This window comes from Prionailurus bengalensis, chromosome B4 (assembly GCF_016509475.1).
Source record: "Prionailurus bengalensis isolate Pbe53 chromosome B4, Fcat_Pben_1.1_paternal_pri, whole genome shotgun sequence".
In the NCBI taxonomy this organism is placed as follows: domain Eukaryota; kingdom Metazoa; phylum Chordata; class Mammalia; order Carnivora; family Felidae; genus Prionailurus; species Prionailurus bengalensis.
Genome location: NC_057358.1, coordinates 28004904 through 28032645, shown reverse-complemented (window position 1 = coordinate 28032645; position 27742 = coordinate 28004904). Strand labels below are relative to the sequence as shown.

Sequence of the window (27742 nt, the reverse complement as noted above, 5' to 3'; positions counted from 1 at the left end):
TATCCTTGACTGAGAACTTGAGAGCAGGTCATCTCAACCCACACAAAACTCAGAACCCAGCCTATTAGCTGGCACGTAGCTGGTACCAGTAGATGTCAAATGAAACTATGGAGTATTGGCTTTGGTGAAGCTGAATCACATGTATCTTAGAAGACAATATATATATTCTTATACACATGCACATACAACAGATATGTAGAGGGAGGGGATATTTGACTTGTTTTTTCCCATAGTCATTTCAAAAGAAACATACGAAAAACCATTCCCCAGCCCCGTATGATTTATAAAAAAGAAAATCGTGGTTTTTTAAGAAGAGCTCCTGGAGTTTTCAGAAAAGCAGTTTACAGGTGGAGATAGAGTCATTTCTGAATGAAGAGCAATTAAATTTACTGCACTGTAAAGGGCAAATTCCAACCTTTAGGAAGAATTCAAGTCTTTCACCTGCCCCTACATGCTCTCTTCTACACAGAAGAGAAGTTTTGATATGTTTGTGAGAAAAATAATGTCTTCAATGACACAAAATTAGGCTTCCTTAATGGAAGAGAAATAACTTAGCCAATGGAGGGAATTTGCTATAAAGAACCCTTAACAGAAGCAGACACTCTTTGATCTCTTTACCCAAAGGAAAGACAGTGTCATAACTGTTAAGAGCACTGAGTCTGGTTTTGACACTCAGGTCTACCACTGATTTGCATGTCTTAGGTGCATCACTTGACCTCAGCTTTCTTGTCTATAAATCTTTAAAGTGAACATAGTAAGTACTACCTTATAGGTAATATAGAGATTAAAGGAGAAATATATATAAATCACCCAGCGTATTCCAAATTACATAGTGGGCTCTTCGTCGTTGTTTTTAATACCTGGTCTCCCTGTATGTGTGGAGGCTGATGCAGTGAGATGAACATGGCTGCCTCCTGCTTCTGGTGCCTACTGGCCGTAAAAGGCCACGCATGATCCAAGGTGACCCAAGGGACGTAAACATGGGGCAGACTTCTGGCTTAGTTCTCATCCAGACATTTGGCCAAAGGGATGGTAAGATTGAAACTCACACAAGATCCGTCCACAAACACGAAGATACGAAAGGACATGGGATGAGAGAGACGAGAGCAATCCTAACTAGAAATAAAATGTGTGCATTTCCTGTGAATGTTTTCTGGTTTATATCCTTTGGAAGATTTCTGCAGTGGTAGGTAGCTGATCAAGCGTTTGGAAATTTAGTGTCCTAGTTGGTATCACCTTCTTCATCTCAGCAAGATGTGTGACTGCTTATGAGGAAGAACGCTGGGCCAAATGTCAAAACAGCTGCCCTCCTTTCCCTCATCTGCTGCCAACCAGCTGTGGAAATTCAGACTGGTTATTTTATCCCTAAACCTCAGTTTCCCTGTTAGTAAATCCAGGATTACTAGACATTCTTTTCCATCTCTAAAAGGTTGTAAGTGTGTGTGAATATCTAAGCAACAAGCTGCTTGGTTTCTGGCTGATACAGGGCAGTAAAACATGTCACCACGCACACCTCCTGCCTACTTTGTTTCTCATCAAGGCTTGTTTTGTTTGTTTTGTTTTGTCTACCTCTCGAGCTGTTGCCTAAGCATAGTTATACCTCCATGGACTTGGCCAGAAAATAAGACCCTTCAAGCCTAGCTAGGAGTTCAGTAGCTCTAGCAAGTACTTGGTCAGTCTTTTCTGGGACCAAAGATGCTTAAGCCTCCAACCCAGAATTTAACAGAAAAAAAGAATAATGAAAAGAGCTCAATTAATCAAGTGCCTCCAGGGTAATAGTCACTCTACCCACAACTTTACATCCTTTGTTTTATATAATCCTACCCTAAACTAGGTATAATCTTTAATCTAAAGGTTCAGGGAGATTGGTTACTTTTACCAAGATCACCAGTCAGTTAAGTGACTGAGCTAAGATTTGAACCCAGATCTATCAAAATCCAAAACTCACTATTTGTCCCCTGTGTCACACTGTAAATCTATAAAGAATGTCTCTAATTCTGTTTTTAGATGATCCCTCTTTTTCTTCTCTGATCAAACATACTAGTTTTTATTTCTGTCATCAAGTATAATCAGTTATGTGACATGAGGAATGTGTTGGGCACATGTCATGAATTAAATGCTGAGTACTTTATTTAACACACCATGGATGGCTACCTATAAAGTATGATACTTTTAAATTTCAGACTTGTAAACACACATGCACATATACATACTAATGTATGAAGTTCGGGGTAGAATATTACCAGCAGAGTTGTGGGGCTTAAGAAAATCCAACGTATCACGTACTATCTCCTATTATTTCAGTGGTGGAAGCAGCTTTAATGATCACCAGTGTAATACTTAACGAGGAGCTATGTCAGATCCTAAAGATCGGAGAGATCCAAAATAAATCAGACATCCTGTGCTTTTACAAAACACAAAATCCTATTAAAAGAGCAGACATGTATAGAATTAACTAGAATAACACGTGACAGATGATGTACTGGAAGTGAGTATGACATACTTGAGAACGTGGATGAAGGGATACTTGGGTGGGCCAGAAGTTTTGAGGCTGACATTTTGGTCAGGAAACACAACAGAAGGGATGATATTTGTGCAGGACATTAACACATGTGTAGAAGACAACCACGTGGAATTTAGGGGTCAAAGGATATAGGTTTAAAGTTGGGAAAAAAATAGAGGAAACTAATTAGAAATTCTAGTGCCTTCTATTTAAATGTTTTCTAATTTTGGATAAAGAGATTTAATTATGTAGTATTACTCTAATGATAATTTGTACTGTATAAAAAGCTTTTCCATTATAATTTAGTGTCATCATTATTCCTTTCTGTGTGAAGGGATTATAGAATCTCCAGAAGTTCATTAGACTTATTTCATTACAATTTTCTATCTTTTCATACTTTCAGGATTTGGATTTTCCCATAACTTTCCCATAGCTTTCTGGTTTTTTGCTTGATATTTTCAAGTGATAAAATAATAGAAATATCTTTTTGTTTGATATTTTCAACAATAAGATAATAGAAATATAAGGGCAGGTATTTTGTGTTAGAAAATAGCAAATTGTAGCAAATAATAAACGATGTCTTTGAAAAAAAAGGCACAAAAACAGCAGGAAAAGGCCATCTACGGTTGTTGGTAACTTCTACTTTAAATTTGTTGACAGACAAAACCACTACAGTGACTGAAAATTCACAGGAATTTACTTACTTGCCAGATAAGGAACCTCATACAGATGTGCAGCTTTGCCAAATGGTTCTCTCACAGGGACAGTTTATGTTTGCTACGTACTATAAAGAAGTTCACTGTGGTGATGCCAATTAAGGATTGAAGTTTGCACCTTGGAGAAGGCAGGATGAATTTTAAGTCTCCACATAGTTAGTTAAAACAAGTCCTGCTGTTCATTGGACAGGGAAGAGTCTTCATTTAAGCCCAGGGAGGGTCAGTTTTACTGGAGTCATTCAAAATTCTTAGCTACCTGCCAGCTTCACAATTCAGTTTTGCCATTTACTAGGCAAGTCTGCTGCAAGTAGAAAGGTCTTCTTATACGGGTCTTCTAACACTTTTCTCAGCTCTGTCTTAACACATTTGCATTGTTTAAAGATAATTTTCAAATTGTGAGTGCTATTTTTATTCAATGAGACTATTAGTAAAGGGGGGTGAGAACACAGCAGATGCTTTAGGCAAGAGGGTCTTAATGACCCCCTTTGGAACCACTACAGTTAGTTAAGTACACACTGTCAACCCCTACTAATTTTCAAACTCTGTACAGTATTTAACTGCAGTCATAGCCATTACTGTGTATCGTGTGAATTGAGATTTGGATCTGAAAATAAAAAACAGCCCTGGATTTTCTGAGTTTAATAAAATACTTTTAAAATAATTATAAAAATATAAAGACTTAAAAATATATGTGTGCAGCCAGACATAAACATTCTGGTATTAGTGAATGTATCATGTTAGAACTCAAGGAACACTTGGGGAAACTAGTGAATATTCATATTTCTTTTAAGTTTAGAAAAATGATCTTATTTTAAGCTCCTAGTACTTTATAAACTTCTTGATGAATTTTTTGTCTTTGGCAGCCTTGAAAGCACTTTGGCATGTAGTGGCTTCTCATATATACATTAAATTTTGTGGAAAATGCTTTAAACTCAATTTCATCTATGACTTAGATGCTGTGAAAACATTTTAATCTTTGCTTCTTGATGAGACACCAGGGTGGAGTTTCCAAGTCTGTGTGTTCATTTAACAAATATTTATTGCCTTTGGAGAGGCTGTGAGCAAAGAGCACAGGGGGAGAAAGGAAACCCAAACTAAACTCTACTGTTACGGCTCCATTTCAGTAAAGCTTGCAGCCTATCAGAACAGTTTTCTTTTTATGAGGGTTTAGCCTAAAAATGGTTTATTATCTTATTATCTAACTAAAGTTTGACTCATTCCAACATGGTATTAAAGCTGCTTCTTAAGCTCCTGTCCCATTTTTGTCTTTTCTTTCCTTCTCCCCCGTCTTTCTCCCCTCCCAATCTGGTGAAAGACCGAATTCTCAACTAAGAGCTGGAGCATTGAGGTCTTTTTTACCCTTCCCCCCTTCTTTTTAGGCTCTGTGATCTTGGCTAATACAGTGAGCCTCAGTCCCTTCATCTTTCAAATGGGGATATTAATTCTTGCTCTAGAATAGCCAAATGAGATAAGGTACAGTTGATTCCCATCATTCACAATTGGCACGTTCTATAACGTCACCACAAACACTGAATTGGCTAATACTGAATTTTTGCTCCACAGCATTGGGGTTCCTGTGAGCTTCTGGTCACAACACATTTTCATTAACTATTGATACAGAACATGGTTTTATGTTGAGTCCCTAACCTTGAACTCACAGACACAATATTATAACTCTTGCCTGAACAAAGCTTATGTAACACATGTATTTTTTTCTGCGAGGCACGTCGTCTTCTTACACTTAGGAACACTGGACAGCACAGCAGTACTATGCTTAAGGACTATTTAAACAGTGAAATCACCAACCAAAAGGAAAAAAAAAATAAGAAAAATGTGACACTGTAGACCACGAAAATGATACTTGTCATTCATTGTAAGGGGAGAGCTGAAACAAGACACAGCATCAGCCACTGCTGAGAACGTGCACTTGAAGTGATTCAATTTTTTCCTGCCTGTGCATGTCCACAAATGGCCATGGAGACGTCATCAGTATGGATTTGAGGGCCGCAAATAAATTGTAGCGAGCTGGCAAATGTGCACATACAGAATCTGTAAATGATCGACTGTATATGAACACTTTCACCTTTTAAACTCTTAAAGCACAACCTATGTCTCAGACTAATTTGCAGAATAAGTTACATTTAACTCAGTAACATTTAACTCAAATATAAGAATTTTGTGCAAAGTTGATATCAGTGTCAAGTTAATAAAGTAATAAATATATTATTTGCAAGAGACCCCAAGTTCTTAGCTCAGTAAAGCTATGAGTACAACTATTATCGCAAATTGTTTAGCTCTTCAGCCCTCACATTTAATGCACAGCAGCAAGGAGAACCACTATAATTTGATGCTTTGCATTTAGTGGTTAACATGCTTTGGGACCTCATTATTGGGGTGGGGGAGACATTCCCTACATATTACCAAAATGTTTTATTTCCAAATATGTGACATTCGTATGGAAACATTTCGATCTTAGCCAGTGGTGTAAATGCTGTTCTTGGATTTTTGGTACCATTTTATGTTGCAGACCAAGTACAAATTGACATTTTCAAGCTGGTTTTGGTTAACTACTTAATGTTGGCAATTGGAACTTTCCAGTGTAATAACCTCTACAAAATATCACTATGGATTAATAGTATGTTATGCTGTTGACAGAAGTACAAATGGAAAACACACACACATACACACACCTATAGAAATTTCCTCATAGAACAAGATGGAAATGACCTGAGTGGCCTAAAACTTACCAGGTAGATGTTATAATGGAAGTTACTTTCCTATTTTGAGATAAAATGCTAGAGTTTGGAATATCCTTATTAGTAAATGAGGTTATGAATATTTTTATTGTTTGAAATAGCCGTATTTCCACCTGCTTAAAAAGCAGGCTACTAATCAGATAGTCTGCTCGGGCATGTATCAATGTCAGTGTGGCCATTTGGCAGCAGAGTCTCTCAGAAACTCCCAATTAACCATGCAAATATATTTCATAGCATCACATTCCACTTTGTCAGAACCCCTGCTGCCTTTATATTATTAACATAAATGCAGGTGCAAATAGCATTTATGTTCTTTGATAGAAAGCAGTTGGAGACATTTCACTGAGGGACATAACACTTTCAGATTGTGTACATCTGTTCAAATAATGTATCCAGCCCCAGTGACATGAACACAAGGATGGAAACATCTGCCCCTGAGACCATTTGCCATATAGCAGATGCTTACATCTTTATTTATGCAGATGGCTGGTGTGATGAGTTAGGCTGGGATAAAAGCAGAGTTTGACACAGGTATTTAGGATGCTGTGCAAGCCAGAAATATAGGCTAGGCATTTCATGTTTGTAAAGGTCTAATACTATTAAGAGAAATGCATAACTCTTTTAATGCTTTAATAGAATGAACATACTGTTCATCCGTAAATTACTTGGCATCAAAATCCTAAAAGTGTTTACAGAAATTCCAACATCCAACTTACACTAGAAACAAAAACTTATTAGTTTCCTTTCGATAAAATAATTTAAAATGATTTTATACGACCAAGAAAATCTCATGATGACATTTCTTAAAACCGGGGGGAAATACAAATGCCATTAGTTTAAATATAATTTATGACATATTCCATGAGTATAAATTCAAATTAGGTAAAATAAATTTCTGAAGTGTTACACCTTTATAAGATTTTTGTCAAGCATTTTATTATTTAATCTGTATTCTAGCATTTCCAACTACCGATATTTAAATTATAACTGATATTTTTATTAGGATAAATTACTTTTAAATGCTTTTTTTCAAAACTCTGTCCTATAGATCTACCATATTACATTCTCATTGGAAACAACAATGAAGGAAGTAAAAACTGCCGGAAGTAAGACATTTCCAGATTTTATCTTCTGTTCTCATTCACACACACAACAAAAATATCACAGAATCTCAAAAGAGCTGGGGTATTAGATTTCATCTAGTTCAGCAGTTCTCAAACTTTTTACTTTAAAGACCCCTTTATACTCATAAAACTTTGAGGACTCTAAAGAACGTTTGTTTATGTCCGTTACATTATCCATTGGCATTTATCATATTTGAGATTATAAGCTGAAAATATATATATATTTGTGAATTCATTTTAAAATAATCATTACAACTTAACATAAATGACATATTTTATGTACTTAGAAACTGTTAGAAGACTGGCCTTGACTTTTGTTTAAATATGTTTAAAGTCTGACTTCATTAAAAATGTCTGAGTCTCAGCACTGGGTGTTGTATGGAAACCAATTTGACAATAAATTTAATATATTGAAAAAAAAATGTCCGAGTCTCATATCCAGTTCTACATTCAGTATGTTGTGATAATGTCCTTTATGTTGAAGTGTTTGTAAAAAATCTAGCTTTACAGTGGCTGGAAACAGAAGGAGAATATTAATAGCCTTTTCAGATAATTGTGTATATTTTTCTTCGCTACAACACCAAAATGGGTCCAATAACTATAACTGACTTTAAACCAGTCAGGTAACCCCTTAAACTTTAGTTGAGGTGTGAAATTTGAAACCATGGCAAGGTACTCCTTGTATTCTGTTACTCTTTGGCCTTACACTTGAGTGAGTCATTTACCCATCCATGTAACATCATCTACTGGGTATTTGGGAGGTTGGGAGGCGTTTACTGAGTTTGCAAATCTTCTATTCATCCTTTTATCCAGTATTCTAAAAGTCCTATTTGTTAATGGAACCACCATCCTCCTCTGAAAAATCTTAAAGCATTTGGAAGCTTCAACCTCCTGGTGATGGATTCAAGTTTTCCAAAATTCTAACTGCCACTTGAAAGAATGATTTTTATCACTGGCAACGGTTACCGTCAGATGTTTTTTCTTATAGTGACAGGCTGTGTTCATTCACTTTTGAGAAAATGTCTGATACCTAAGCTTGACCATGCCCTTTGAACATGTGTCTGTCAGATATTCTTTCAAGTAAAAACGGTATTCCATGACAAAAGCCACTAGTTCAGCTTCACAACTCAGTGGCACAGATGCTTTTCCTCGAGGCAACCATCTTCCTTCCGTGTGCAGCATAAGTGCTCTATGAGCGTGAACCATTTCATCACACAGAATTGTAAAACACGTAAGGATCATGGTTTTTATAAAACTAAAATTTCAGACTGCTTCCGTGTTGTACTGAGTGTGTTGGCAAAGAACATGGCTAAGTGGACAGTTTGCTCCCACTGCCTGAATTCAGGCTAAGGTGCCAGAGCGGTTTTACCTAATTATCCCCTTTGCCCTATCACTGACTGCAACGTGTGCAGAGGTCAGCACACTGGAAAACACAGGTGACGTCTTACTATCAGTATGAGAAGAGAGTGTTGGGACCGTTCCCAGGGTTTGCAGGCCACACTTTGAGAACTGATGGTCCAATATAATCCTTTCTTGTTAAAGGGAGCAACTAAAGGGCAATAAAGATTATCTTGCTCAGACATTTTCTGGTAGCAAAAGGAAAAACCAAAGCCAGACCTCTGCTCTCCTTCTTATATGTAATTTGTTTGCTTTTCCCTGAGGAGTTCCCTCTCCGTCCACTCCACCAAAAAAAGGAGTATTTCCCAGACCAAACTATAGGCCACGACACTGATGTTTAATCAAGTTTATTAAAGAGGTAGGACTTGCCACATAAGAAATTCAGAAATTCAACATTTTTTAGACTTTTTCATTCGTCCCAATGTTTGTCAGTTACTTCAGTTTTAGAAGCAGGTGGTATGGGGTTAGAAAATGTATATTATCTCTAAAATTGTAAAAGACCTTTGTAATGACCTTTTTCTTCATTTTTGCACATCACAAAAAAGTGTCATTAAATTTATTGTGTAATTGTTCAGCTTTAAAAAAGTTATTTTGGTGTGAGCCTGCTTTGCTCACCAGAAGTTCTGTAAAAGAAGGCCACCTATGCAAAAGCCTAGCTTTTAACATCCAGGACATTGTGAAGGGAATCACTTTGTACTAACTGCCTCTCAAACAACCACGCTATGGATTCCTGTTAAAAATAGAAAGCTCACTGAGGTGCCTGAGTGGCTCAGTCGGTTAAGTGTCTGACTTTGGCTCAAGTCACGATCTCACGGTTCATGGATTCCAGCCCCATGTTGGGCTCTGTGCTGACAGCTCAGAGCCTGGAGCCTGCTTCAGATTCTGTGCCTCCCTCTCACTGCCCCTCTCCTGCTCATTCTCTCTCTCTCTCTGCCTCTCAAAAATGAATAAACATTAAAAGAAGAAAAAGAAAGAAGTCTCATTCTCTCTCTTGAGGGTTGCACTCTCTGATTAGAAAAGGTTAGTCAAAAAACACCTTTATTTTCTCAACATAGATATGGATTATGTGGCACTCACCAGCCACTGGGGGAGACTGACAGATAAGTGGATAAATTGCAAAACACCTTAGTAATAAGTTCAGTGTGATGGAATGGAAGGGGAACAGTTTTGCTGTCAGACAGACCTGGGTTCAAATCTAACTTTCACTTACCAGCTTTGTGCCCTTAAAAGAAATATTCAGTTTCCATGTCTGTGGATTGGAAATGTTAATATTAAGAGTTGGTGGTGGATTAAGTGAGATATAATAGATTAAGCACCCAATCTGACTCCTGACAGAAGGACATTTTAGTATTTCACAATGGAATTTGGGGTGTAGGGGATTGAAGGATGGATAGAAGTTGATGAGTAGAGACAAGGACTATATATACTAACTATTAAGTTTTCTCATGAAGAAAAAAAAGAAGATAGGGCAGTATCTTGAAGAGGAGATAGAGCCCAAATAATCTTTATTGGCATTTTGGATTTTATATTTTTGTGTTCAGCAAGAGCAAAAGAGAAAGCAAGACAATACGGTTGAGAGTTATAGTTCACTCGTTTAGTAAATAACATATTGTGTGACTACCGTGTACCAGATACTGATCTCTAGGGACTGAGGTCCTGGAAGTGAACAAAATAAACTCCTGCTTTCTTGGAGTTTATATTCTAGCAGGAGACAGATAATAGAATCACAGTATAATGAAGGACAGTTAAAACAGAGAAAGAAATAGCGGTGACTGTATGGGACTGAGCAGGTACTTCTAGAAAGGAGTCAGGGAAGAATGGAAGCTCCCTGATGGTGGAGGATCTCTGAGCCAGCATGAAGGGTATGGAGAGAAGCATGGGACACAGAACAGGGTTGGGAATACTCCCATTTCCTTATTCTGAAGTGCACATTTTTTTCACATTTTAGTGTCTCAGGACTTGAGGTGGATGAGTTGTATATTTAGAGTGATAGTGCTTCTCCCTCCTTTCCCCTTATTCCAGAAGAAGTAAATTTGTGTTATAGAATTGACATACGAGAGTTTAGAAAGAGAAAGAAGGAACAGTAAATGAGTTCCTACCTGATGACTTCTCTTTTCTCCATGAGGTCTTAGTCACTCCAGGCTGCTATAGCAAAGTGCCATAGAATAAGTGTCTTATTATGAACCACAGAAATTTATATCTCACAGTTCTGGAGGCTGAAAGTACAAGATCAAGGTGCCAGCATGGTCAGATTCTGGTGACAGCTGTTGGGGAGGAAAAATTTTTCCTCTACCCTTTTTGATTCTTTGGCTGATCCAATAATCAAATTAACATAGGACAGGAGAAAAACAAATTTAGTTATGTATGAATGGAGGCCCCACAAAGACAATAAGACCCCAAAACAAGTCCCATAGTTGAGGCTTATAGGCCACCCTGAGCTAAGGAACAGGATGGGGCCTGGGTCTCCAAAGGGGAGGACGGTAATTCATAGGATAATAAATAGAGCAGATATTTGATAATTAGATATGTGCCATGCCATACAGATAAGGCATTCGGATAAAAGTTCTGTCTAGTAATAGCTCTCTCTCTAAGCCAGGCCCCCTAGCAGAATTCTTTTAGGTAGTTAGGAAGAGGTAAAAGTTTTTCTGGAGTCTTCTGGATCTCGATTATGTTCAGCTCAAAATAATTCATTTACCAAAGTAGCATATTTTGGGGTCACGTATTCTGTTCCCCTTTATAGCTCCCTTCTGGGTTGCAAACTGCCATCTTATCATTGTATCCTCACATGGCCAAAAGAAGGCAAGAGAATTCTGTGGGGTCTCTTTTATAAAAACATTAATCCTATTCATAAGGGTTTCACTCTTATGACTTATTTACCTCCCAAAGGCCCCACCTTTTAATACCATTACACTGGGGCATTAAGATTTCAACATATGAATTTTGGGGGAACACAGACATTCAGTCCATTGCAAGATCAGTGCCAAAAATCATTGGTGAGAGAGACGGGAATAAGGTGGGGGTTGGGTAGAGGAATAGTGCCTCGGAAAAGCAGTGGGAGAAACCTGAGCTAGCCCCAGTGAGGAACTGAAGGGAGTCTATTAGGGATTAAAAAAATAATGATAATAAGATTGTGGACTAGGTCTGCAAGTCAACACTGGAAACTTTAAATTTGTAATGTTTCGCAGTGTTCACAGTGGTTGGATTTCTCAGCATTAAGCAGTTAGCAGTGGGAGTGGAGAGTACAATGTCAGGCCAGGTGGGGTAGGTGCCGTAGGAAGACAGTCGTGTGCAAAACCCACCATATACTAGGAATGTCCGTGGATGGTCAGCCAGTACACCAGCTCCAGAACCGGGGCAACCTGCGTGTGCACACATACAAATGTGCAGTGCCTTGAGGAAAAGGGAACACAGGTGGACCACATAATCACTGAATCTCTTCAGGGAAGATGGAGAGTTAACTCTTACGTGTTTCTGAGGCATAGATGTGAGTATGCATTCCTTCAGCCACACTTTGTCATTGCCATCCGTGTAGTAATAAAGGTGTTAATGGAGGAGAAGCCAGGCAGAATTCAAAAGGAAAGGATTCCAAAGTGGTCCCACAGCTTTCCAACTCTGATGATTTCATTCTCTGTAGTAGCTCACGTCAGCATCTGATTACCTACCTTAGATGTATCTCAGAATCTGTATTTGCTAGTTAGCTCACATACAACCTATCTGGTCAGCTCCACAAGGGTAACCACTGCTGACCCAGTTACCTCAGTACCTGTGGGTACCCGGTGCTTCGTTTCCTCTTTTTTAATTTTCTTCAGTGTGTCAGTATTAGACGTGGTGTCTCTATGTTATTCAAGGTGCATCTTGACTAAGAAATAAGTGACAGTCAAGATTTACAAGCAGGAGTTTTAGGGAATAATTATGCACATGATAAAGGAATATGTAGTCCTGTGTATTTGCACTTTCAAATCATGAGCTATTTGACATAAAGGCTGAGGTATAGAGGAACTTGCAGCAGAAAGTGTTATATAAGTCACTGTGAGTTGAAGATAAATCAGAAGTGAAAATAAAACATCTGTGAAACTGTGCCATAAAGCAGTGGAACAATTATTTCATTTTTTAAAGAGGCAGTTTGCATACTCCTTAAAAATGTCCATTCTATAAAATAAATCTACTTTTGAAATTACAGTATAAAAATAAGAGTATCTTTGTGATTCCAGTCCCTTGCTTTTAACCATACTGGTGTTGAAACATCATGATCCTTACCACTTTGGTTTCATAATCCTGGTATTTTGACCAAAGGCAAGAACCTTCTGCCTGTGTCCTCGTTTAATTGTTCCAACTGACTGCACATTTGCATGGTGAAACCTTATCTTTCTGCTTATCCCACTAAGGAAAAGGTTTTCCTCACCAACTGTCATCTTGTTACTCATCCTGGATACTTAACTGTTCCAACTGATATTAAAATATAAGATTAAAAAGATGGGCCCATTTTTAATTTGTTCATGGAAGAGTTCTTGCCATGAGATATCTTAGCAGCTTCCTAAAGCTCTTTCACAGGAGATGTTTCCTCGCTCACCCATTGTGTTGAAAAACAACTGACTCGGAAAATGTCGGAATCTCCTGGAAAGAGTATGCACAGGGATTTGCTATGAGTGGTAGAACATCAAATGAAATGATTTGCTGCTTTTACCTTGATGAAGTTCAGTTATCAAGGTCTTCTGAATTTCAACTATGTGACCCAACTGAATCTTAATAATTCTAATAATATTAACAACAAGATGAAGAATGAGAGAATGGGGTTAATAAGGCATTTCAAAAATTTCCATTTGTCTTGCTTTGTGTCCCCCCATAGGTCATTAGCTTTTAGTTAAATTTTCATGCTACTTAGTCATTCTTAGATTTGGGTAAAGATACAAAATTGGCTGTTTTCTAATAATGAATAAGACCTAGGGCATGTTATCATTTTTTGGCCAAAAAGATTAATAACTTTGTATTCCTAAATGTATTAAAAATTAAAAGATTTCATATAGTTTTCAACTGCTTTTCATCAGAAGTACTGGAAATCAAAAAGTCCTCCCAGAAATAAGGACTGATAAAAGGACTGATAATTAAAATGGAGAAATTCATTGAAATTGAGGATAATTAAAATGTATTTTAAATGATAATGCACTTTAAATTTTCATTTCATTTGGGACACGAATTATATGGCTCAAAAAGAATAATAAGTTACTTGAACTTAACAAACCATACTGTATTATTTTTCCTTGTATTGCCATTAACATTTTAGTTAATTAGCTTTTAAGTTCTTCCATAAAGAATGCTTGTTTCCTCTTGCTTACTGATACATTTAGATGTCTAATTAATTCAGTTTTGTGGGCTCCTCTTTCAGTGCCCAACTTTTCTTTCTGTATTCAAGCTATCTTAAATTTCTTTCTTAATGACTTCCTCAACAAAATACTCAAATCTACAAGAACGTGCTTTCAAAATTGTGGTTGACTTGCCCGTACCCTCTGTGAGAGTCCACTTATTTTTCCTCCTGAATCAAACAATCACATGGCCATTGCTCTCACAGTCCTGCAGACCTGTGGCCAGTGTCCCCAGTTCTCCCCTGGGCCCCTTCCCTTCCAGGGCCATGGAGACCTGGACTCACCCCCACCCCTGAAAGGTCTACTAGGGGAGCTATTTTCTTCCCAGGCAGTGTTGAGAACAACAGCAATTAGCATCAATACTCAGTATAAACAAAAGCAGGGAGGAGTGTCCCCACAAAACAGCTCTTTAAAATGCACATATGTTAACTCCTATTCACTGTAACTGTTCCTCTGATTAGCACTTTGTCAATGGGATGTGTAAAACTTAGGGGCAGGGAGTAAGAGAGGGTGATAGGATTGATCAGATGTAGGGAAGATTGAGCTGTGGTAATAGGTGGCTGGAGAAAGGGAGGAAAAAATGCTTTACAGTTCTAGTAGGACCGTGATTCACAAGTTATAGCCATTTCTTCCCTCTTTCCTTCATTTACCTCTCAACAAAGAAACATCAGTTTAAGGATTCAGTACTATTTCCATATGATTAGCATTCAAGATTTGTGCTTTTTTTTTTCTACCCACCAAAAATAACTCAGGAACCTCATGCTTTTTGTCAAGAGAAAGTGCAAAGCTAATGTCTGCTGAGTACCTAACTGGTAGCCACTATCCTGGCACTTTTCCTGGGTCCTTTTTTCTTTTAATCCTGTCCATGACCTTTGCAGCGAGATACTCTTATGCCATTTTTGTAAATGAGAACAGTTAGGCTCACTGGGAATGACTTTCCCAGCCCACGAGACAGAGCCAGGAGTTGAAACCACATCGGACCCCCAAAACCATGTTTCCACTAGAGACCGTGATAGTGGCCATAACTGTGCATTATAGCTCAGGCAGCATGTAAAGGTGGAAAGAGACCTTGGAGGCAGCTGGGCCAAGGCTTGAGTTCCAGCACTGCTACTTACCAGCTTCGAAACCTTTATCTATAAAACGTACATACCAGTAATTTCTAACTCGTTTTTTTTTTTGTGTGTGGAGATTAAATGAGCTAGTGCATGTAAAGAATTCGATAAGTGCCAGGAAATAAAGAAACTCTGGTGCTCCAAAAACAAGAATTCCCTTTCTTGCAGAGCTAGGTAGTGAATTCACTGTTTGTCAAGACAGCTCTCAAAGGTGTGTCCTGAAGGGAGGATGCCTGGATATCACTAGTGGTGTTACAGGAGGGAAGGAGAAGGCCTTAGCTATCTTAGCTGCATAGCTCTGCACAGCAGGGAAGTGTGCAAAGAGAATGGACAAAAATGGGCTCCGGATACAAGATCTGCGATTAGGAAGTGCTTATTTCCTTTGTATAGTATCAGATTGCTAGAGATCTGGGTCCTAGATGTACTGACTCAAGGAGGTCTTAGTGCTACAGATAAGTGGACTAGAAATGGCACCCTGAGTCTGTAGACACAAAATACACTGGTGCCTGTTGCCAGCGCATGTTACAGGGCGCTCTGTAGTCACTGCTCCATAAATTCCTGTGGACTCTTGCTGCAGTGCCTGGACGGCGCCCTGGGGAGAAGGTGGGCGGTAGCTAAACGTGCTTATAGGTTTTTCAACAAAATAAGCTGAGCTCCCTTGGGTTATGAGGCATTTCTTTTATCTCCTGCTTCTCCAGGCTTTTACCATATTTGTTTTAACCAGAGACCATCTTGGGAAACAGTTTGAACCCCAACTGGAATTTCTCATTAGAAAGCCAAGTGAGAGGGAGAACAGGGATGCCAACAAATAAAATTAAAAATAGGGTCTTTCAGTTTAATAAAATTAAAACCTAAACAATGTCTAAAAGTTTTGGCACTTCTGTGGCTAAGACTTTGGCAGGACTTCCGTTCTGAGCCTCGGTCCAGGGAGCCCGTTTCAAGAGCAGGGGCTCTCGTCTCTGTGTCCAATCACTACTCCATGCTGAACAGCAGGCCGGTGGGTCGAACAGATGGGGTGATGGAACTGAGCCCAAACTAATGAAGGGACGAGAGGGAACAACTTTTGAGAAGCCACAGAGCAGGCCGTGGTTCTGCCAGTGGAAAGGAGGGGGTGAGTGGTGGGCAGGCTTGTAGAAAACTGCCTGCCCTCGTACGTATTCCTTAGTAGCATCTCTGCCAGCCTTGCCGTGAGGCAGTGCGATCGGGCTAGCTTGCATGCTGACACTGAGTACCATTAGCCCTCATTCTGCCCTCTGGGTCGCTGCCTGTCAGACCAGTCCTCTGGTGGTGACGGAGGAGGACACACATTGATTGCACTTTCTCCAAACAACTATTATCTGGCAACTCTACTGGACTTGTCAGAGGCCTATGGATGTTAAGGGCAAATTCGCCTTAAAAAAAAAAAAATCTGCTTTTACCTTCAAATGACTATTAATTGTTCATGAATTCTCTCCTAACAAGTGGGCTTTCAGAAAGTGTCATTTAATTGTAATCGAAATTTTGGGATATGTATGACAAGCCATTTCTATTTCAAATTTCCCCTTTTGTCTCTGCAAAATTCAGAGATACCACTGTATTTTGGAGTTAATTAGGAAAACTTGGTATATAATTTAGCCCCTTTGAGGAGAGAATGAAAGAGAGGAAGGTCATTGCTTCAGATCGGAATGGAGATCTGCATGGCGTGGACTTTAGCACATTACTTAAGTCCTCAAGTCTTATTTTTCTCAATCTGTAAAAAGGGGACAATAATATTTATTTGCAAAGCTTGTGTGAGGGTTCACTTAAAAGACCTAGCACAGATTCTAGCCCTAATAAGGACTCAATGCCTCCATGTTTCCCTTTAATCCACGGTTTTTCACCAACTGTAAATGTCACTTTTCAAAATAGTTTTTTTTATACACTTAACGTAGTAAAAACAGCCCATATTTAAAATCCTAATATTAAGTTTCACGTTGTATAATTGCACAGAATTAATTTTACTGAGTGCACCTTTTATGTTTTCAGTTAATAAAAGTCCATGTTTAGTGCCTGAGAGTCCTGTGAGTCTCTTTAACAGTGTTATGGGAAATTTTGCAGGATTTCCAGAAATTATGAATGTCACTGGAAATTTCTACCTCTCATTATTTAGTGCACACTTCTTTGAGATCTATAATTCAGTAGGTGACGGGAAGGGTTTGTAGATCACACCATCTGGGGAGGCCTTGTAAATGTGTGTGGACCAAACCACTGTAGTAACTGCATTGCCAAGAAAGACTTCCTACAAGCACACATCCTAGTATTTCGGAGCTTTAAAAACTTAACAGCATTTTCAGCTTCTCTAAGGACTCCTATTGTTCAAACTACTTTAAAAAGAAAAAAAAAAATCAAACCTGTGGTTATTGTAGCATAACTGACCTTTATTGCAGATTGCCTCGTTTTCTCCTGAAGAGCCTAGTGTTTGCAGGAACAATTCTCAGGACTCCCATTGTCCTTGGGAAGTAATGAGCTCTAATACTTCTCAGTGCTTAACTTTGGGGGGTAGTTATGCACAGCCTGTCGGATTATTAGATTACTTCCCTTATCATTAGCAATTCTTGTCCTTAAATAGGCAAGGAAAATAAAAACAGAAGACACCGTGTGTAAGGTAGACACAGTCATTTATGCAAAGATACACACTTACCCACCGTGACTGTCCCCAAAGGTACCCCTTTTAATAACAGATTCAAAAGGGAAACTTCATTTTCCTTGCATTCATTCAGCAGGTAGGTGTGAACCTCCTGTGTGCCAGGTGCAGAGAGTATTCGGTGGGAAATAAGCACGTGTCCTATCCTGACCTCTTAGTTTCCTTTGCCCCCAACCCAAAGGCCACTACCGATGCTAGTTTCTTTTGTTTACTTTTAGAGATATTCTGTGCCTGTAAGGAATATATTTGTGTGTGTACCCCACTGTTTTTTTAATCTAACACAATAATAATAATCTATACATCTCATATCTTGGAGAGTATTCCAGATCAGTCTTCCCCACCTTTCTTTTTTACTGTTGCATAGTATTACATTGTATGGTTGGATATTTACTTTATGAGTACCCTGTTGCTGAACATATTTAAGTAATTCCTAGGGGTTGTTCTTCCGTTTTCGGGCCTTGCCCTCGTTCTCCTGCCTTATACATTTCTTCTAATGCATCACTCCATTCCCTGTTGTTCCATCATTAATGGTTCTGGTGGTGCAACACCACCTTCACAGACACCCTCACCCTTGTCTGTACTTCCTGATAGATCCAGGCCAACATGAGTAGGTTAAATTTATCTAATAAGGCCTTATCTTTCACCCCAAAGATTTCTTATGATTATCTTATAATTGTTGATCATGAAGGCAATTGATCGACTTTTCTACCCCAGGATCCACTTGGTTGAATTGCAGCAAACTTGAGAGTTGACTCTGTTTGGCAGTCATCATACCTGTCACTTATGACTCTCATTTCCGGTCGCCCAGGCTGCTCACTGCTCAGTGTTCTCCCTTGCTGGCACAACCAGTTACCCTGAGGGGTTTCCTTCGCTCCCACATCGGAGTTGGCCTCCTTTTCCTTTGAATGGCACTGCTCTTCCTGTGTGATTTTATTTCCACTGTAACGTAGAAACTTTTGAAGATCGATCAAAGCACGTTAACTTTAAATGCATCATAATTAGCTCGCTCCCTTTTGGATGGCTCTGTAAAATATATCTAGTTTCACTTCTGGAAACCTTAACTGTCAGAAGGTTGCTTTCTTAGATTTGGTCATAAAAAATAGGAAGCCCCTTCCCAACTTAAATCTTCAGAGACTTCGAAGTGACCTTGACCACTGGTTGTTGCTTCAGCTGTACCTTCTGGTCTTTGTTATTTCTGCTCTTCTTCATGTTGACATCACCGTCCTCTGCTTCTGTGGTTCAGTTTTTCCATTTCCAGTTGTCTCTTCTCTCTTCACTCCAATCCCTGCTGTGCCCCTCTATGGATGTCTGTTTTCTTTAAAGCAGTTTCTTTTTCAGAACTTGCTTGTTTCTCTATTTTAATTCTGCTTTTACCTTCAAATGACTATTAATTGTTCATGAATTCTCTCCTAACAAGTGGGCTTTCAGAAAGTGAAAAGCAGCATAATTTACCATTCCCTTACTCCCTCAGATGGCCAGTCGGTGGGCCTCACCTATTCTGTTTATATTAAAGGGTTTTAGGGGCACTCAGGGTTGCTCAATTGGCTGGACATCCAACTTCAGCTCATGTCATGATCTCACGTCTGTGAGTTTGAGCCCCACATCAGGCTCTGGGCTGACAGCTTGAAGTCTGGAGCCTGCTTCAGATTCTTTGTCTCTGTCTCTCTGTCTCTCTGTCTCTCTCTCTCTCTCTCTCTCTGCCCCTCCCCTCTTGCACTCTGTCTCTCTCTCTCTCAAAAATAAAGAAACATTTAAAAAAATTTTTTTAAATGAATAAAGGGTTTTATTATGGTGCTAACCCATTTTCTTATTTTTTAATTTTAGAAATTTGGAAATGTTAAAGGTCGCTTTTAAATTGTGGCCCTCTTTTCTTCTTCTTCTTTTTTTTTTAAGATGATTTTCTAAGCTCAGTCTATGAATTCTTTATTTCAGCCATTAATCACATAATTACCACTTACAAATTCAACAGATAACTGTGACATTTCTGCCACATGCCTAACACTGTTCTGGACCCTGGAGACATGGACAAAATCTCTGCCCTCCACGTCAGCGACGAAAGGCAGTGGCCCATGATGTAATCTGTAAGATGGAGTAAATGCGCTACAGAAAATTATGACTGGAAAGGAGGGAAGTTCAGAACGGGGGTAGTTTTAACTAAGGTAGTCAGGGAAGAGCTCCCCCGGAAGAAACCATTTGACCAAACTTGAAGGAAACGCTGCAGCAAGTACTGGGCATTTATCTGGAAGGCGGAAGCTCATCCTGGCAGTGAACACGGCAAGTACAGACACTGAGAAAGCGGGTGTGTGCACGTGGAAGGAACAGTGAAGAAGCCACTGCGGCTGGAGCATAGCTTAGCTAACAAAGGAAGTCAGTCAGAGAGATTCCCAGGAGCGGAGGGCATGAGGCTTTTCAGGCCATTGCAAGGACTCTGACTCCGGCTCGGAGATGAAGAGCCCTTGGACAGTTTTGAGCAGATGAGTGAGGTGATGGGTCTTGTGCTGTGATGTATTATTCTCACATATTATTTCAAGAGGATTTACAACTGATTAAGGACAAAGCAGCTTTTCTTCCTGTTCTTTTGTACTCAGTCCGCTGGGAGATGCAGTAGACATTTTCTCTTCTCTTCCTTCCTCAGCCTCGATTTGTTGTGTAGATTCCAAGACCATTACTATTGTTAATGTAATTATTTAATAAGCCTTGTCTTTAAGCAACCAAAAGCTATCAATAATGTTAAGCTTTCTGTAAACTCAATCCCAATTTAACATTTATTTACAACCGACTTCAGCACTTCTTCCGCCAAGATGAGAAGACAAGGCTAAAAATGGAAGGCATTTACATTTAAAGTCTATAGATAGAGAACCAAAAGATAAATAAAAGTATGTGGGAAGAAGAAGCAATCTGTAACAGACTGTTGTGAGATGATGGACCAGTTCATTCACCCATGAGCTTTGGGGTAACAAAGCTAAAGAGGGTAAGAACAGATCCCACGGTTCTCCTGACCTGAGTTTTCCCATAGCGCTAGTCTTTTTCCTTCTTACCCTAATGCAAGCCACCATGTGAAACATGTTTTTAACATACTTTTTCTTCACCGAAGAGGGATTACTTTCTAGAACAAGCTGATCGGTATACATTTCAACCTTATTCCTACGCTGCTTACTCATGCGAGGAGTGTCATTTTTGCCAAAAGAAACAACCTTCTGCTAAAATTGTTAGTTCAGTAACTGTAGACGTTAAAATTTAGGCTGATTTGGGGCGCCTGGGTGGCTCAGTCGGTTAAGCGTCCGACTTCAGCTCAGGTCACGATCTCGCGGTCCGTGAGTTCGAGCCCCGCGTCGGGCTCTGGGCTGATGGCTCGGAGCCTGGAGCCTGCTTCCGATTCTTTGTCTCCCTCTCTCTCTGCCCCTCCCCCGTTCATGCTCTGTCTCTCTCTGTCCCCAAAATAAATAAACGTTAAAAAAAAAAAATTTTAAAAAAATAAAAAAAAAAAATTTAGGCTGATTTAAAATTTTTGTTTGTTTCAGTAGATGGAAGTAGATTGCCAGCTTCCTAAGGTAGAACTTGTGTCTGTTCATCTTTGTATCGTTGGGATCCCTGGAAGAGTTCTTCAGTCCTTCATCCATAGCTCCAGACTCTCAAAAGCCCAGAAAACAGAAAATGTGATCAAAAGTTGGAAACCAAAGCTCATTCAGAGGCAAAACCTGAACAGAGCAAGACTATTTTAAAAACCCTCCGTTTGTCCCACTTTTTGCGAATACTCCTATATTTTACTACAGAAGTGGTGGTAGGTTTAAATTGGATGCTCTGCAGACCCTGCTGGGTGTTACTTAACATTTGGCTTATGCATCTCGTTACTTTTCTAAAATTTGAAAGTGTAAATTGCAAAATACATCTGCCCCCAAAGGCTTTAGAAAGGGGATGTGGGCCTGTCATAGCCAATCCCTCGAATAGTGTAGGTAGGTACCTAGCAAGCATGAGTGGGAGTAAAGTTTGGCTGAAATGAGGAACTTAGAAAAGGGGAACTTTACTGCAGCCAGGCCTTGGGCCTTGAGGTCTCAGGGAATAAAAGATGATTCAGTTCTTAGAAGCAGTGCATTGAAATGTTGCCTTAATTATTCTCTGAGAATAGTTGTACTTGGTCTTCAGTTAACCTAGTAAATAAGGAATTGGAAGTGTTATTATATCAGTTAAAATTGTACCTATTAGTGTCCTAGCAGGTGCTTTTTACGTGATGCATGCCTTTTTTATGTTGTCTCTGTATCTTATCATTTTCTATCATTTTGTTTTTATTCAACATTTTTTAAGGTGTCACATCAGCTTTTTTAATGCTGGTGATTTAATTGCAAAAGCACACATAAACAGTTTGAAAGGTGTGAGAAGAAATTCACAAGTCACACGGGAAACAGCAACAAAGCTAGCATTCAGTGTGGAAATTCCTCCACTGTGCAAAACAAACTGCACCGGCCAGTGGGTCAAATGGTGCGTCCTGAAAGGGAGTGAGAAAGGAGCTTGATACAAGAAACATTTGTTTCCCACTGAAGATACACTGGGAAATATGGATCTGAATTAAATAGAAGCTTTATGCTCACAAAGCTTAAGTTTAATAGGGAAAACAAGATATGTCTATAAAATAAATGAAATACACAGCGGAACATACCAGAGGACAGTCTCTGCAGCTCGGGAGGGCGGGAAAGGAGACCAGGAATTGGAAGTAGGTACGTGGAGAGGATGGACGTGGAATATGGAATGGGAAAGACAGAGTCCAACTTTCAAGAATCTCTGTGTTGAGTAGGAAAGACACACAGATAAATTACTGTGGAAAGTGGTAAATGTTATCCTGGGGGCTTTGGAACCATAGCAGAGAATAATCCGTCCTTGGGAAGGTGAACGGGAGTTGACTTTAAGGCTGGGTGTTGAGGAACACAGGCATTTGCCCAGAAGGCCAAGGGTGAGCCTTGGAACGCATCACAGGCAGAGGAAATGATGCTTATTTGCACTCTCCACAATAGGACAGTTACACCAGAGTGACTTTATACTGCCATTGTCATTGCAGGTGAGTCCAACATCTCTTCTGGAACGATTCAGAGTGGGAAAGGTTTGCAGAATAAGAGTCAGTTTAGGACCATTGCACCAAAAATCATGCCCAAAGTCCTGACATCCAGAGTGCTGCCGTGCCCTTCATCATCACTCTCTGATCAGGTGAATCCAGGACCCTCCATCAACGCCAAGCCTCTGGGGGTGCCCACCCAAAATTACGCTCTGATGCAGGTTGCTGGACAGGAGGGGACGTTTTCTCTCGTCGCTCTGCCACATGTTGCCTCCGCTCAGCCAATCCAGAAACCCAGACTGGCGCTGCCTGAAAATCTGAAGCTGCCTATTCCTCGATACCAACCCCCAAGAAATAACAAAGGATCGAGAAAGAAACCCACTCGGAGTTCCTCTGAGAGTGGTGCTGGCATACCTCCTGCCCAAACCCAAACGTCCCCCTCCCCACCTGACCGTCCCAAACCCCCACACAGACCTGGTCAATCAGAGCAAGTGCCGTCACTAGACCCAGGCCCGTCCAGCATCAGCATGGCGGCACTGACCAACCGTGGTGGCCCCGGAGACTCTCCACCCCCAGGGACCAACGACCATGGAGATCTGAACCCTTCTGCCACCCCGATGGTATCCACACCAGAAGAGCCCTCAGCCAAGCCGGGCCTCGCAGTGACTCCAGGGAAAGCAACCTTGGCGAGTGAGGAAACCTGCAGTAAACCTTCTCCCGTTGCCGGTGGGAAACGGAGAGAACAAGCTGATCTTACAAAAGCCATGACCATTTTATCACCAGCTGTTTTCAGCAGTGCAGTTCAGCTGATCTCTCCAGTCCCCAGAGGTAAACTGCCCATCCTGCCCTATGCCAGAGGGAGAACAGCGGAGGTGTGTGGAGGCCAGTCAGACGTGAGCCTCACAGATGGCTCTGTGCCCGGGCTCAGGGCAGCCTGTGGTAAGGCATCCTCCATCCCAGAGGGCTTTACTGCAGCCACCAAGATGCTCGGCAAGACACCTGCTCCACAGAGCCCCTGTGAAAGTACCTTTTGTGTGGCCACCAGACCAGATCTCAGCCACAAAGCAAAACTCAGTGGTGGGGCAGCAAAGAGAAGAGTAAGAAAACGAAAGGTACCAGATGAAATTTTGGCATTTCAGGGAAAAAGGAGGAAATGTGTCATTAGTAAGTGTAAAGATAGTAAAGAAAGAGTAAAAGCCGATCCGCAAGAATCCAGTGACCAAAAACCAGGGTCTCTGAAGAAATACCGCAGCATTATGCCCAAGCCTGTGATTGTCGTGTCTGCTTTGGCTCCCCTGGCTTCTCCTGCAGGCGTGTTCCAGCCCCAGACACCAGGCAGCCTCGGGCAGGACATGTTGTTAAACAGTCCCCTCAGCCCTAAGTATCCCGGCTGTAGGCAGGATAGCGGCACCTCCCCGAAGCCCGGCTCTGCGCTGAGAAACGGACTCTCGGGCATTAAGAAACCATGGCACAGGTGTCACGTCTGTAACCACCACTTCCAGTTCAAACAGCACCTTCGTGACCACATGAACACACACACTAACAGACGGCCTTACAGCTGCCGAGTCTGCCGCAAGGCCTATGTACGTCCTGGCAGCCTGAGCGCACACATGAAACTCCATCACGCGGAGAACCGTCTGAAGAAACTCGTGTGCTGTGAGTTTTGTGCGAAAGTGTTTGGCCACGTCAGGGTCTACTTCGGCCACCTAAAAGAAGTGCACCGGGTTGTCATCAGCACGGAGCCTTCCCCCAGCGAAAGGCAGCCAGGGGACGTGTCAAAGAACAGAGGCCTGACCGCGCGAGGGCCAGAGGGACCCGTGGAGAGGTGAGTGCTAAGGGGACGGAGGCCTGGCAGCAAGGGGTGCTTGGATTTGGAGAACAGGGCGGTATTTCCTCTTCAGAAAGATGGGTCTGTAAAAACATTCCTCAGATCAACATTCCGGAAGGTCGTTACCTCTTCCTCCATGTCTGTGAAGAGTGATCTCATTTCTCGTCGCTTTCTGAGCAGTGATGATTTTTTAATTCCTCTAATCCCAGTTAGCTGGGGCACAGACACCAGTTTGCGGTATGCTGGGGTCACAGTGAGAGAGGATTTTTGCATCTGAAATAGGAAATATCACTGTATATAGTTCCTGGTACCCTCTACAAGTAATGTTCCCAAACTTGTGGCCACAGAATTTATATCTAAATGTCATTGTTTGCCCCAGAATATAGTCTGACCCATGGTAGGGACTCCGCGTCCCCCATATTGACCATACTTTCAGGTCCCAGACCCAGCCCTCTACGTTTGCACTAGTTTTCCTGTCAGTCCAGATTAACATTTCCCATGTCATCATTGCCTTGTGCGGGTACTGATTTCTGGTGTTACGAACAAGCAGGCCCTGTAGTTTGAAAGCCTGGCAGGCTGGGCTTAGAGCAATGGGTCTGCCAGGGAAACCCCAGCAGTCCATCTGCTTTCCACTGGATGATGGAGGGAGAGTCACTGAAATGAACTGTCATCAGCACCATGAAGATTAAACAATTCTAAGTTTAGGTTCTCTGTCCCTCATCGTTCTTAATCGTCCTAATTGTTCTCAATACTTTCTATTCAGTTTTAGCTTCTGCTCCCACCTTCATTTTAAAATCAGGGGTGCCTGCCTTTTGTCTTCCTGGCTTTTCTAGAGTTTCTCAGCTTTTCTTCAGACGTTCCTATCCACTGAGATATGTCTGTGCCTTTTTATTTTATTTTATTTTATTTTATTTTATTTTATTTTATTCTATTTTATTTTTAATGTTTATTTAGTTTTGAAAGAGAGAGAGAGAGACAGAGTGTGAGCGGGGAAGGGACAGAGAGAGGGGGAGACACAGAATCCAAAGCAGGCTTCAGGCTCTGAGCTGTCAGCACAGGGCCCGACGTGGGGCTCAATCTCGTGAACCGCTAGATCATGACCTAAGCCGAAGTCAACACTCAACCGACTGAGCCACCCAGGCGCCCCTGTCTATGCCTTTTATTAACACATCTAGCAGCCACCGTAAAGAAACCTCTCTTCTGAATTGTTTTCTGTAGTACATTTTGATGTTTAGGTTAACTGTCCAAGCTGCATTCAGTGCTCAAGGTTAGGAAGGGCAGCAGCGAGTGGGTGGTGTGGCTGAACAAAGTGGGTCCCTATGGTGCCTCACTTGGTACTACCTGACTCTGGAGTAGATAACACCTAGCTGGTAACCAAAGAATAGTTAGCTCCCCTGGGGGAGAGATAGAAAGGGAAACACTCTTTCACTGGAGGCTGGTAGCTTGAGAATGGTGTGACCCCAACCGGGAGTGACGGTTGGTGTCCACCGCGGTCTGCGCTTCCCATGTGCCGTTTCCCCTGTTCCCCGTCCTTCGCCTCACTGGGCGTGTTCTGGATCCCTGAACAAGAAGTTCCAGTTATGTTTTGCGTGAAATCTTACACACACTGTTTTCCCCCTTTTCAGGGAAAACAAGTCAAGCCTAGAAGAAGACCTCCTCCTAACCCAGGCGGACGAAGTCAAATTACAAATCAAATGTGGCCGTTGTCAGATCACTGCCCAGTCTTTTGCTGAAATCAAGTTTCATTTACTTTACGTTCACGGAGAGGAAATTCAGGGCCGGCTGCAAGAGGAGATCTTACCGGGAAGCACAGGAGCTCAGGAAGAACTGGTGAAACACACCGCTCCTTTCAGGAAACAACATCCGGAGAGAAGGAGGCTACTCAAGCGTGCTCCCCCTGATGAGGACTTAAATGCATTTCCTAAGCTGAAAAGGCAGCTGTGCCTTCATCATCACACTGATGTGGACAGGTTCAGGAAAATGGAGGGAGCCCAAGCCGGACCCAGGGAGCCACTGCCAGGGGCGGTCCCCCGGGGCTCTGTGAGTCCCAGCCCCCACACCCTCCTCTTTGGGGACCGTTCAGGCTTTAACTGTGTCCTCTGTGCACAGACGCTGGCCAGGAAGGAAGAAGTCCTCCAGCACTGGGAACAAGAGCACAACTGTGAGGACCCTCCCAAGCTGTGGACGATTTTAAATGCATTCTCTAGCCAGGGGATGACCGGACCTCCCGGGGAGACTGAGAAATGAAATCTTGGGGGTGGGGGTAAAGAGAATGCTGCTTGCTTGCTCTCTCTTTCTCTCAAAGCCCTGCATTTTTATGGTGGTGCTTAATTATAAAAGTCAGACAAATTAGGATCAGCATTAATGAGCACAAGTGATTTTTGTACATAGTTTTATTTTCTTACAAAATATATATATATATATGCCTTTGGTGTATATTTTTCTAACCATATGCAGTTTTACTTTAAAAGTCTATGTACTAACCATTAATGTCTTAGACTTTGAGAATAAAGAAAAAGACCAAAATTTGGCAATTGAAATGTAAAAAATTATATAGGCTGTTCTTCAAGTACAGTGTTCAGCGTGTTTGAGCGTGCGCATATATCATTTTGTTCAGCTGTTTGCTGTTTAAGTAGACGGACAAATGTGAGCCAGGCCAGTCTCAGCCACACGTATGGTGTTGATATTTATCAAATTCTCTGGTGTATTTGAATAGGCTGTAGAGCAGTACATTTAATAAGGTTCTCATCTACCATAATTTAAAATTCCATGTTTCCTGGATTTTTTCCAATATTTTTGCTATTTTCTTAAATGTACGTTGCCTTGAAGATTAGATGTTGGTAAGTCTTACAGCTGTAGTGTTCCATATCAAAGTAATCAAGCATTTTTTAGTACTTCAGCTAATAAAAAACCACTTTTTGGTTAAAAGTTCTTCTCAAATAGTCTTTCGGGCCAGGAAATTTACAACCTGGAAAGTGTGCTAGACAGTTCAGCCCAGATGGCTAGGTGTCTGAACCGCTCGCCCTCCCTCCCAAGGAGCTTCACAGGGTCATCGCTAGCTGATCAATTTTCGATGCAACTGTGCCTTTCAAGCCCAGGGTTCTCTTTGAAAGCCAAGAGTAAATGATTGCCTCTTAAATTCCTGGGAACCAGAAAAGTTGCCACTTGGAGCTCCTGGACATCCTGGCTGCAAAATCATTTTCTTAGAATGGGGGAGTTTAAGCAGTCGTCCAGCTGAG

The 27742-nt window shown here is 41.0% G+C and overlaps 1 protein-coding gene across 5 annotated transcripts in view; it reads left to right on the top strand.

Moving 5' to 3' along the window:
- Positions 1-27431, top strand: part of ZNF438 (zinc finger protein 438) — a 174087-nt gene extending 146656 nt beyond the window's left edge. For all 5 annotated transcript variants that reach the window (XM_043563841.1, XM_043563843.1, XM_043563840.1 and 2 more), the window contains 2 exons: positions 22682-24500; positions 26129-27431. In XM_043563841.1, coding sequence (XP_043419776.1) covers positions 22682-24500; positions 26129-26750 — 2441 coding nt within the window. In that variant the 3' untranslated portion in view covers positions 26751-27431. The remainder of the gene's footprint in view (positions 1-22681; positions 24501-26128) is intronic.
- Positions 27432-27742: the final 311 nt, after the last annotated feature.